Source organism: Coptis chinensis, chromosome 5, assembly GCF_015680905.1.
Source record: "Coptis chinensis isolate HL-2020 chromosome 5, ASM1568090v1, whole genome shotgun sequence".
Classification (NCBI taxonomy): Eukaryota; Viridiplantae; Streptophyta; class Magnoliopsida; order Ranunculales; family Ranunculaceae; genus Coptis; species Coptis chinensis.
Genome location: NC_141460.1, coordinates 21,300,916 through 21,313,339, shown reverse-complemented (window position 1 = coordinate 21,313,339; position 12,424 = coordinate 21,300,916). Strand labels below are relative to the sequence as shown.

Below are 12,424 nucleotides of genomic sequence, written 5' to 3'. Positions count from 1 at the left end.
AAGGAGCAATGGTTGGTTACTAAGGAGTTCGGTGATTAAAGGCCAAGATTCAAGAAGACGAAGCCTTTGTAAAGCCTGGTCAAAAGATGAAAAGTCAAAGTCCACGCAAAATTGTAAACAAAGCACAAAGTCAACAGAACTTCGAAGACCATATCTTTAGACTCAGACCTCGGAATTGGGCCTACCTTATGTCAAAACGACCGGCTCGGAAAGAGCTTTCCAATGGTCCAAGCCTTGACCCAATCAGAGGAGTAGACGTAGACGAAAAGTCTGTTGAAGCGAACTGCAGCTGAAGAGGCCTTTTTGGACTGAAAGAATTGGGTTTTGGGCCTGATTCTACATATTTTCCCAGGGAAACTAAAAACCCGTTGGTCTGGTCCTTTTCTGGTTACTGAAGTCACCCCTTACGGGGCAATTACCTTGGTAAATCCCAAGGACAACAGTACCTTTCAAGTTAACGGTCAACGATTAAAACATTTTCACGAACTTCTTTCCCCTGATATAGAGGAAGTCCTTTACACGGGACCCTATATATGAGGAATGACCCTTTGTCATTGGTGTACTTCCTTTCACTTCCATTTAATGGTAAGTGCACCATTAAGGTAACCGGCCCCTCCCTATGGAGTGTGTGGTAGTAAGTACCCGGATCCTAAGTCCACGGTTCACATAGTTCACGTTTTCCACTCTTGCATGTTTTCTCGGATGTTTGAGTCATGTTTCTCTATGGTGTGAATTATGTCTTTATTTGCTTATTGTTTTTCCAAAAAAAAAAAATAAAAAAAAAAAAAAAAAAAAAAAAAAAAATAAAAATAATAATAATAATAATAATAATAATTGTGTTCATTTTTAGGTATAGATATATATCTAAACCCAGAGAACTAGCAATCCAACAAGTCTTGGGAATCTGACTTTAAACGACCCATGTTAAAACAAATTTTGTGTTTAAAAATTTGTTTGGGGGTGGGAAATCAGTCTTTCCATCCGGATTGCTCGAACTTTCTATTTGTGTTGCTTAGGTCCATTAGTATAGTTCATTGGGGTTGACGTCATCTAATTTAGTGTTCATTCGTTAAGATAACTTACGCCATGCACGCACTTCGAGGCGTTTTCCACTATCTTATATGTCACCCACGGTCGGAATACAGTAGTTTATGGATCATTGGATTGGAAATTCTCTCTGATCATTTCCATATCTCATTCGCAAAAAATCGGACCGATAACGGCGGGAAATTTAGTTTGAAGTTATGCTTAAAAATCGGCATTTAAAGTCGAAAAATCGAATTGGGCTTGGGCCCAACTCGCGCTCACCTACAGCGTGCCCGCGCCCATCCATCAAAACATTATCGCGACTTCATCTTCTCAAACCATCCTTCACTAATTTAAATTAAACCCTAGCAACCAAAAATAAAAAAAATAAAAATAAAAATAGAATACATCAAAATAGAAAGACCACCCACGCCCTTGTGAAACACCAACACAATCTCCAACCGTTTCCACCAAGAAAACACCCACCAATTCAAGTCTTCAAACCTGCCACCGTACCTACCATAACCACCACCGTTGTGTTTAGTTGGTTTTCATCAAACTTGCATCCACCACCATCTACAAACCCCAAATCAGTTCAAACTTCAATGGCGCTACGACGAAGAATGTTGCTTTGAAACGATTTGAGGCCGACCATTTCGCACCATTTTACGCCAATATGATTAAGAGGGATTGGAACAGACTGTGGTATTCGGACGGATGAGTTCTATCACTATGATTTGGTAGAACAGTTTTATAAGAAACGAGAATTGGAGGGAAATAGGATTTTCATTAGGATAGCGAGGAACGAGGAGGGAAGTAACGAGGCAGTTGTTGGTGAACTATTAGGAATCACGCCTTTAACCCACCTAGATATTTATTCGGGAATCGAAGATAATCGGAGTTCCTGCTTTGATGAAAGATCACGGTCATAGAGGGTGAATACAATCACGATATCTCATTCGCGTTAAGCGACGACCACGAGAACCAATCAACTGGGTCAGAGCTTCGGTGGATTGGTAGGAACGCCCTCGGGAAAGACAAAGTCGGCGACATTGGACTTCGATTAATGCCGCGTTCTCGGATTTTGCAAAACGAATGAGTGTAATTTCTGCATCCTCGATTTAATTTTGAATGTGATTAGAGGAGGGAAAAGAGCATGGCCTCTTCCCCATGAAATATTGATCACTAAGATTATGCTCTCATTTAGAGTCGCCGCTAAATCTGCTCTTATTAAGATCAAATTGCATTCTAATGCAAGTATTTATAAGGAATGCATCCAAGAGACTTGGCGTTGTCCGCAGAGAATGAAGTTGAGTCGCATAATGAAGGGGAAGATATGACATAGTTGGTTGAGGATAATTTCGATAGTCATACTTCTAATTTAGAACGAATGATAATCGCAAACTGGTTTTGCGATGCGGTTATCGTATCTGTGAAGATATCCGACATAGACAAATTGTACTTTTCGAAATAAGCAAAACGCGAACTTTCGGGGCGAGAGTTGAAATGCTTTCGAAAGGGGTCGGGAAGATATCTTGTCTAACTTGGAGATTATCCACCGTAATCACCAAGCCCGATTATGCGATACTCAAGACCGAGATGGAAGCACGGTAGCTTGTTCAAGATAGAGATGCTACGACGCGATGCCACTTTCGTGGATGAGTCCGTCTCCTGGTGAAACCGAAAGGCATGAGCGTCGTCGCCCTTGAGCCGGATGGCTCAAGCCATTCTTCACCATAGAACCGTCTCCATCCCGGGGACCATCTTCTTCACACGCCTAGGTGTTCACCATCACTCAGGTTATTGTCTGTTATTTCATTGTTTTTTTTTGTTTTGTTAGTGGAATTTTATTTCAGTAGTTAGATTTGAATATTAAGTTGTTTGTTTTCGATTGCTTGGATTTCATATTATTTTAATATAATTTATTTTGATCATCTTTCGTAAGGTTGTCTTGGAAAGTTGAAAATTAGGCCGATATCGGCATATCTATGATTTTTGTAGTGGTAGCATGATATGTAGTAGAGTTTAGAAGTTACTATTCTAAACCAAGTTTAAAAGATACCGGGGTTGTTAGGAAATCAAAACTATGGTTAGTTCCGTTTTGGGTTTGGCGGTTTTCTATTTCCGAAATTGCCTTTAAAACAATTTGGCAACTTGCCCGATTGTTTTGGAAACCGAACCTATTTAAACTTCCATCAATCTACACTCACAACCCATACTACACCCCCCACACAATCATCTCTCACCTTTCACTCCAAGCTTTTTCTGCTTGTTTTTCTTGTAAACACTGTTTCTACACTTACGAGAGCGCCCGCGCCTCGAAGAAGCGCTATTCTATACCACTATACACCCATAAATTTTTTTCGAGGCCAGCCAATTTCAAGCAGAGCGACTCGCCTCTACAACATCAGAATCGAAAAACCTACGAAGACTTCGGCGCCCAGCGAAAGCAGCGACTAACTCGCCTCTACAACATCAGAATCGAAAAACCTCGAGCGACTTTCGGCAAGCACGAAGCGCGACCCGCGCCCAAACACTGTAATTCCAAAACTTACGAAAGCGACTTCTTAATATAATGAAGCCGCCAGCACCCTCCTCCCGTAAGCCGGAAATTCCGATTTTCGAGGTTTCTTCCGTGTTTTCGTGAGGCTGTTCTCTGAGTAGTTTTGAGATGACACCTCCTATAGTGATTCCTGAACAGTCATTTGAAGACTTGATGGGAACCGATACCTATGGAGCATCGTTCACGAAATGGATCGTGCGATTAGGATGGCGGCATCTTCCGGTGAGTGATGACGATTCTTTTCACCTAAGCTAACCTGAATTCTTCTATAATAATAGTACTTTTTTGTACCCAAGAAGGAGAACAAAAATTTTCCCTTGCTATTGATGGCACGACTATGGAATTCAGTAAGCAATTGATAGCTTTGGTTTCGGGTTGCCATTACGACCACCCTATGCACGTGGGGATATATGACGATTACTCATACCTATATGAATATGCCTATTTCCATGAGTATTATGGGGAGGGTGTTTGTATCATGGACCAAGACCAATATAACATCGCCCGACAGAAGCCTATCGCTGAATGTAGGCCTGAACCATGTTGTTCATCATGATGAACATTCTAGGGGAACGGCAGGTTTATACGCCAATAATACCGCCGGTGGCGTTTTCCTTGCTTTAGGGAGGGACGTCGTCGGTATGACATTCCCCGAAGTTTTAGTTGCTACTCTGAAGTGAGGCCATACCTTGAGGCATAAGTACCTTCTTATGCCTGTCTTGGTTTGCCGCATTATCTTGGCTTGCTTACCCATATTCGTACCGCGATTACCGCAGTTGGGAAAGGGTCGAAACCATGAGACCCACCAATCGTGGTGGTAAGATCATTCGAGCCATGACTTGGTCGGGATGGCAGGTCAACAACCATTTGGTTGCCCCTTACACCCCATCGGACCAAGTAACACTAGAGGTTAGCACTAGTTGATGATACACCTACCGGAAGGCGTGGCAAGTTGTTATGGCATGGCGGGGATCTTGAAAACCCATATATAAGAGGAGGATGATGACGAGTAAATGCTTTGGGGTGCAGGTAAGTTTTAGTTAAGTTAGTGTCTGCTTATGTCCCAAGCAATTTCATTACATTAACCCCATAATGGGTGGAACTCTTATAGAGTTCGTCCGGTTTTTTTTTATATTACTATATTTGTATGTTTTAACCTTGTTTTGCGGATGTTCCCCAATTTCACATGCTTCAATGGTATTTTTCCTACCCTCTTTATTTAAATGCTTTGAGGACAAAGCATGCTTCTTTGTTTGGGGGCATAGAAACACGTGTAATTAAGACATCTGTTAGGATATAGATATGTATAATATGCACTTGTTTTCTAGTTAAAATTTCAAACATTCAAAAATATAAATAAAAAGTATGTTATACACTTAGGAATATTGGTATTGTTTTCTTTTCTCTATGCTCTTAACAATTTAGAAGTCTCACATAGCTTTTGCATCGTAATAATTGTTAGAAACTTAGGTTAATATGTAGGTAATAATCTTTGCATCTATCTATAAATTTATTACATGAGTATCTATGATTGTTAGCGATAAGTTTCAAATCTAGGCTAGAGTACTTATTCTAAAAATCCTGTGAGAATATAGCCTAAAGCCTTATATGAGCCGAAACATTTGAGAAATGACACAAGGGAGAAGTAAAATCCGGATAGAAAATCACACGTCCACTTGCTTGATCACTATGCCATACCCTAAGCGAGAATTTAGGCCCTCTTTGGATCGATATAGCCAGAAATTCAAACCTATGAATTATTTTCCGCTAGTAAGCCCCTCTCGAGCCTTTCTTTAGCCTTCCATAAACCACAATTCCTTTACCCCTGTTACAAAAACAAAACAAAAAAAAAAAAAAGAATAAATCAACCTACCCAATTTAGAATAAGTCTGAGAATAGAATGAGTGAAGAAAGAAGAAGAGAAAAACCTGTGTAAACAAAAATTAGTTAGTTGCTTCAGAAAAAGAAAAGAAGTTTCCATCCAAGGAAAAGAAAAAAAAAAATATATAGAAATAAATAAAAACTCCAAAAAATAGAATAAAGGGAGTCAAAAGCCAAAGAAAAGAAAAAGAAAAATATGGCTAAGGATGGAAACAAAGTATAGAAGCAAAAGGAAATAACAAGGTTTTCTCTAAGTTACATAATATGAAGACTCTATTATCTCAGACTTGTCCTTTTGAATATCCATTTCCTTCCTTCTTAAACCATCTCCTAATCCCCACAATACCTAATAAAGACCTCTAGCTCAATTAGGATTAGGTTAGTGTGATAGTAAGTGGCAGATGTGTTTGATCGACTCCGGCTTCCTTGTTGTCATTGAGATTGTAAGGTAAAGTGTGCCCACTGCACACTGGAGCAGCGAAACTTGAGTGGAAAAATCAGAGTGGTTTTTGTCTTGACATTTATGTGAGGACCTACTTAAGGACGCTATTCCGAGTTTTCAGAAACGGACCTGCTATTACATTTCATAGTATTACTCATTGTTATATGTTTATTTTAGATGATTGATTATTATGCATATATTAGCTTAGGGTTCTGACTGGGTTATTCTTATGTATTTGCTAGTGAGATGTATAGATAGTTGAGACATGAAGGAGAAAACAATAGTTTTATTTCTTAGTCGTTGTAGTATAGATGAAGTTTGTGAGTACCTTCACTGGAAAACTCTCACGAGGGCTATAACTTCGTCCACTAGGGAATTCCTAGTGGTTTAAGGCCTTGTTGCATATGGTCAATGCAATCGCTTTCAGTGAGACGAGAGAGTAGATAGAACTCCATTTTTGGTCACTTATGCTAATTTCTCATATTTGCTTGAGGACAAGCAAAATGCTATTTGGGGTGGTTGATAAGAGTCCAAAACTGTAGTTTTAACCCTTAGCAGTCATACTTTTAGACCAATTATGTGAGTAATAAGTAAGAGTTAATACCGATTACGTGTTTTTATGTATTTCGGGCTTCAAAGTCAATTATGCGCGGAATGTGCCACTTTGATGAGATAAAGGAGCAATGGTTGGTTACTAAGGAGTTCGGTGATTAAAGGCCAAGATTCAAGAAGACGAAGCCTTTGTAAAGCCCGGTCAAAAGATGAAAAGTCAAAGTCCACGCAAAGTAAACAAAATAACAAAAGTCAACAGAACTTCCGAAGACCATATCTTTAGACTCGGACCTCGAATTGGGCCTACCTTATGTCAAAACGACCGGCTCGGAAAGAGCTTTCCAATGGTCCAAGTCTTGACCCAATCAGAGGAGCAGACGTGGACGAAAAGTCTCTTGAAGTGAACTACACCAAGAGGCCTTTTGATTTGAAAGAATTGGGTTTTGGGCACGATTCTTCCGGCCCAAAACATGGCTCCAAGCCCATGCACGATTTTTGGATCTGAATGTATAAAAACAAAAGCTTAGCTCTTTGTTAATAGTAGCTAGTTAGACCTAAATTAATATATAGAATTCTAGATCTAGTTTTATTAATTAATTAAGTTTTAGTTCCATTTCAATTCCTGTTTTAGATTAAATCTTTGAATCATTGTTCCTAATTGATTAGATAAATAAAATAGTTAGTTTGTCAATTTCGAATTTGGTCATTTCCATTCTAGATCTAATTTCAATTCTTGTTCTTATTTCATTCCAACCATTAAATTAGATTCATTATTGTTTAAGTAAGTAAATCTTAATTTCTTACATTATGTTTAGTTTAGATTCAATGGGAAATGTTAGTTTGATGAATCAAGGCTAAAACCTCCATTAGAGGGGTTGATGAAGCCTTGATGAAAACTTAGTGGTTAGTATAGAATTGGTTGTAGAATCTATTCCACTCTAGAAGGTCGTGTTTCGCCATGAGAATGGGTGGACGACCTCACATGCTAGTTAGTATCCGTAGGAATGCCATGAACACTAGGGATTAGAACTTCAAATTCTCCGTGAAGAACGCGTGAGAATTGAGATACAACATTCTACGCTAGGTCGTTAAGTTGGATTCGAGGTGGATTCAATTCCCCTAAATTTATTTATCTAGATTCAAACAATCGTATTTCCGTAGCTTTGTAGATTAACTTTAGTTTATATTTTATCTTGTTATTTATTATATCTCGTTATTTAAATTAACGCGTCTTGTTAGCATAACATTTCGTAAAGCTCTCATTAGACTTAAGACTGATTTCTTAGACTTAGAAAACAATCCATGCTAGGGAACTAGGAGTGGAACGAACTTCCTACTCCACTTAGTGCAATTCGCATCGAGAGTAGAAGCTTTGATAAACATAAGAGACTAAAAGATCAGTTTTAGTTTACTTACGTTTTGAATTCATCGTTCATTTCGTAGGTAAACTATTCATTTTACAATTTATCAAGCATGAAAGCTAGACACAAGTGGTCTAATAGTAGCTTCATAGAGTTGCTGCAATTCCTTAAAAAGACTCTACCAGAAGAGAATACACTACCTGAGAAGACCTATGCTGCTAAGAACTTGATCAAACCTCTTCGCATGAAGTGCGAAATTATTGATGCATGCCCAAATGACTATATTATATACTGGGGTGACAAATATAAAGATTTGATTAGTTGTCCCACTTGTGGTAAAAAGAGATGGCAACCAGTGAACCCGTTAAAATCGAAGGCTAAGATTAAACCATGGAAGAAGCTAAGGTATTTTCCTTTGACCAAGAGATTGCAAAAGATGTATAGCATACCATGGATTGTAGAGAATATGAAATGGCTAGCAAATGCAGTTTCTGACCAACGCTATATGCGTCATCCTGTTGATTCTTCCATGTGGAACTCAATTAATCTTAAATGGTCTGAGTTTGCTGCAGAGCCACGTAATGTTAGATTGGGGATTGCAACAGATGGATTTAATCCATTTGGGAACAAAAGCAACACTTATAGTTGCTGGCCTGTTATGATTACTCCATACAATCTGCCTCCATCATTGTGCATGCGGAAAGAGTTTAGTATGTTGACACTTCTAATTCCTGGTTTAAGTAGCCCAGGGGATAATATCGACGTCTTCTTATAGCCTTTAATCGAAGAGCTACAATAGTTATGGGGTGCTGGAGTTGAATCATATGACACCCATGTTAAAGAGACATTTACTATGAAGGCAATTTGCTTGTGGGTGATACACGATTTTCCTGCGTTTCACCATCTTTCTAGACGTAAAACGGCGGGAAGGTATGCATGTCCTATTTGTAGTGAAGATACAAATTCTACTTGGCTGAAGCACGGAAAAAAGTTTGCTTATATGGGTCATCGAAAGTTCCTAGCAGACCCGAATCATCGCTTTAGAGTCCAGAGGGCACAATTTAATGGCAATGTAGAACATGGTAAGCGTCCTATTCGTTTAAAGAGTTCTCAAGTAAAAATTAAAATGAGTCAAATTATGAACAAGTTTGGTAAGGTGCCGGATACACTGGAAGGAAGGAAGAAGAAGAGAAAAAGAATTAAAGAACTAGAAAATTCAGCATTTTCAAAGGATTCTATCTTCTTTACATTGTCATATTGGGAGGTATTTTTAACATTTGTGTAGTAGTATATCATGTAACTTTATGTATACATATCCATATATTCACTTACATATTTAATTCCTGTAGCATCTGCCTATTTGCCACAATCTAGATGTGATGCACGTGGAAAAAAATGTTGTAGAAATTCTGTTTGCAACAATCATGGGTACAGGTAAGAGTAAAGATGGACTCGAAGCCCATTTGGACCTTAAGGCTAGGAAGATAAAGAAACACTTGTGGCCGGTAATGAAGAATGACAAGTGGTCTTATCCAATAGGTGTTTTTTCTTTTTCTCGGCAAGAGAAAGTTTTGATTTGTATAACTTTGCACCAATTGAAGGTTCCTGTTGGATATAGTGGAAATTGGAAACATAATGTGGACTTGGAGGACTTTCAACTCAAGAACCTAAAATCGCATGACTATCACATCCTTTTACAACATTTATTGCCTGTGTTATTGATGCATCTATTCAAAAAACACAAGCCATTGCGTGAAGCTATTCGCCAATTGTCTTTATTCTTTAACATCCTATGCTCCAAAGTTATTTGTCGTGCAAAGCTTTCAACCATGAGAATACTCATCGTGGAAACTTTATGTGTCTTTGAAAAATACTCCCACCTTCATTTTTTGTTTCAATGATACACCTTGTTGTGCACTTAGCGGAAGAGGCACAAATTTGTGAACCTGTTAGATATAGGTGGATGCATTCGTTTGAGAGGTGAGTAAAGTTCACAATATTCTTTTTATGTGATTAGTATGTCATTTTTTATTAATTAATGGCACATGCACAAGATGATGAAGACTTATAAAAGGTATGTGACCAATCAGACTTTTGTAGAGGGTTGCATTCAAGAGCAATACCTTGTGGAAGAGGCGATGATGTACTGCATGGAGTACATTCATGATGGCAACTTGGGAAGCCATAAGAATGGGAGAAGGGTGATCATGAATGATGATATCGAAAGTGCACACCCTATGGATAAAAAGGGAAAGCAATACGTTCTTCCAAATGTAGAGTATCAACAAGTTCGCAAGTAGGTTTTGACGCATTCTCCAAAAAATGTTGAGTGGGAAAACTAAGTCATGCATTTACCACTGTTTTGGTAGTTAATACTTGAGTTCTACATGTCAATTATCCTGAATTTTTATTATTTTCACAGGAAGTACCAAGTATGCCTCCAAAGTCATAAATCAAGGGGTAAAAATTGTAGGGGCAGTCAAGAAAAAGAGTTAGATTACATTCCTTGGTTAAGACTACAGCTAAAAAATGAAGAAGAATCTATTTTCAAGAAGATTGTTGATGGTCCATCTTTTACAGCGATGTCATATAATAGATACATAGTGAACGGGTATGCTTTTTATACATCAGATTCTGAATCAATGACAACAACACAAAGTAGTGGGGTCTCAATGAGGGTTGTGACTAGTTTTAGGGAAAGTGCCAAGGATATGAATCTTGTTGATGATGAAGTCACTTACTATGGAGTTGTCAAAAGAATTCTTGAACTTGATTATGTAGAATTCAAAAAAACTGTGTTCTACTATGATTGGGTGCGAATTGAGGATAAAACAAATGGTTGCATAGTTGATCCGGATACAAACTTGGTATTTGTAAATCTTGGGAGGTTCATGAGGAATACAAATGTAGTTGATGAGCCCTTTATTCTCGCTTCTGAAGCTAAACAAGTTTTTTATTGCAGGGATTTGAGTAGATATAATTGGCATGTTGTCTTGGATGCTCCAAAGAGGTTAAGTAAGAGATAGATGCTTACGAAGACCCACTGGTCTTTGAGGCTAGAACAAGAGCTAATGATTCTTCGTTAACAACTTTACTTGAGGATGTTCTAGAAGTTGTCGAAGACTAATTTTAATCTTAAAACATCAAGTTAAAAGTGTAATCCTCCGTGTTAGGAAACTTATCAATATATTATTGACTTGGTCATTTTTCAACTGTTTTTTTTTATCCTCTTCTTTAAATGCTAGACAAGGGGTCTGTTTAGGATCAAGAAATAATCTCTTTTTTGAATTAAGTATCTTTTGTTTCTTTTCATATTTCAAATTCTCAGCATGGTACAGGTGAGTTACAGAGTGGTTTTTTTTTCTAATTTTTTTCTTTGAATGGTGCAATATATGATGAGTTTAATTCCGTGCTTTGTATGATGAGTTTAATTCTGTCACCTTAAATGTATGACGCAGATGTTTAATTATGTCTCCTTAGATTTAAGCCATTTTGTTGAACTCTATATTTAGGTAAAAAGAAGTCATGTCAGAAGCATCTGAAGCAAGTGCATTTGAGGCAAATGAATCTGAAGCAAGTGACTCTGAAGCAAGTGAGACGAGGATGAAACCAAAAGGTAAAGTAATAAGTTTGATTTGATTATTGCATACTTAATTGGCGTTGTAAACCTTCCGTATTCTATGCTCTTAGCCTCTTAGTGACCTTTAAACCTCCCCTATTTGCTGCTCTTGACATTAAATAATATTAGCTTCATGGGATTGTGATCTTCATTTACCGTTGTTGAGTCATGTTGCTGTGGTTTTATATGGGAACTACACCGAAGATTTTGGTTCTTGTTATTGTGTTAACACTAATAACTTGGTTGGTTGTTCTGCTAACTTGTATGTGGTTAGTTGCAGTATTAAATAGGAATTCGGTGATTAATATAGGTACACCTGTATTTGTTTCTTATATGGGATAACTGATGAGGAAAAGAAGTTGATATTTTTATTATCCTTCTCTTATCTGTAAGCCAACGAGGATGAACTGAGGAATACTTTGCACTGGATAATATCAAATCTTAAGCTTCAGTAGAGAACGTCATTTAGACAGATTTTAGCAGCGAAACATTGAAGCATGAAATTTTTGCCACCCAGTTATCTTAGCACACAATATAAGTAGAATGATCAATAGGTCTAGGGAAGTGAACAAAAGTGGGTGTGCAAATAACTTGGGGTCTGAACTTGTAACTTGATGTGTCATTAAATGACTTATTTGAAATAACTTGATTACGAAAGATGGTATTCTGACAAAATTTTGGAGCATGAATTAAAATACATAATTGAATAATAGTCCGCAACTTTTCACCGCTAATGAAACCGGCGAAGGATAAGATCCACCAATATGGGAATTTTTGTGCAGCTATGTGTCCTTAATGATGATCTTAGAAGGAGAAGAATTTCAGCGCACATGACCGAGTTCATTTTCATTTGATAAACCATCCTCCCGTTAAGTAACCCATCCGGATAATTCAGGACAACAAGTATAGAATTCTCCTTGACATGCCAAAATACTTTCGTCTAATTTTTTTTTTGAACCCGAACTAATCTGGACAAAGGA

General features: G+C 37.8%; 1 protein-coding gene across 1 annotated transcript; it reads left to right on the top strand.

Moving 5' to 3' along the window:
• Positions 1-8,678: 8,678 nt before the first annotated feature.
• LOC147497063 (uncharacterized) lies at positions 8,679-10,851 on the top strand. Its single transcript, XM_086562746.1, has 4 exons — positions 8,679-9,089; positions 9,175-9,259; positions 9,926-10,121; positions 10,248-10,851. The coding sequence occupies exons 1-4, from the start codon at positions 8,679-8,681 to the stop codon at positions 10,849-10,851; spliced, it is 1,296 nt and encodes a 431-aa protein (XP_086418872.1).
• The last annotated feature ends 1,573 nt before the right edge of the window (positions 10,852-12,424 follow it).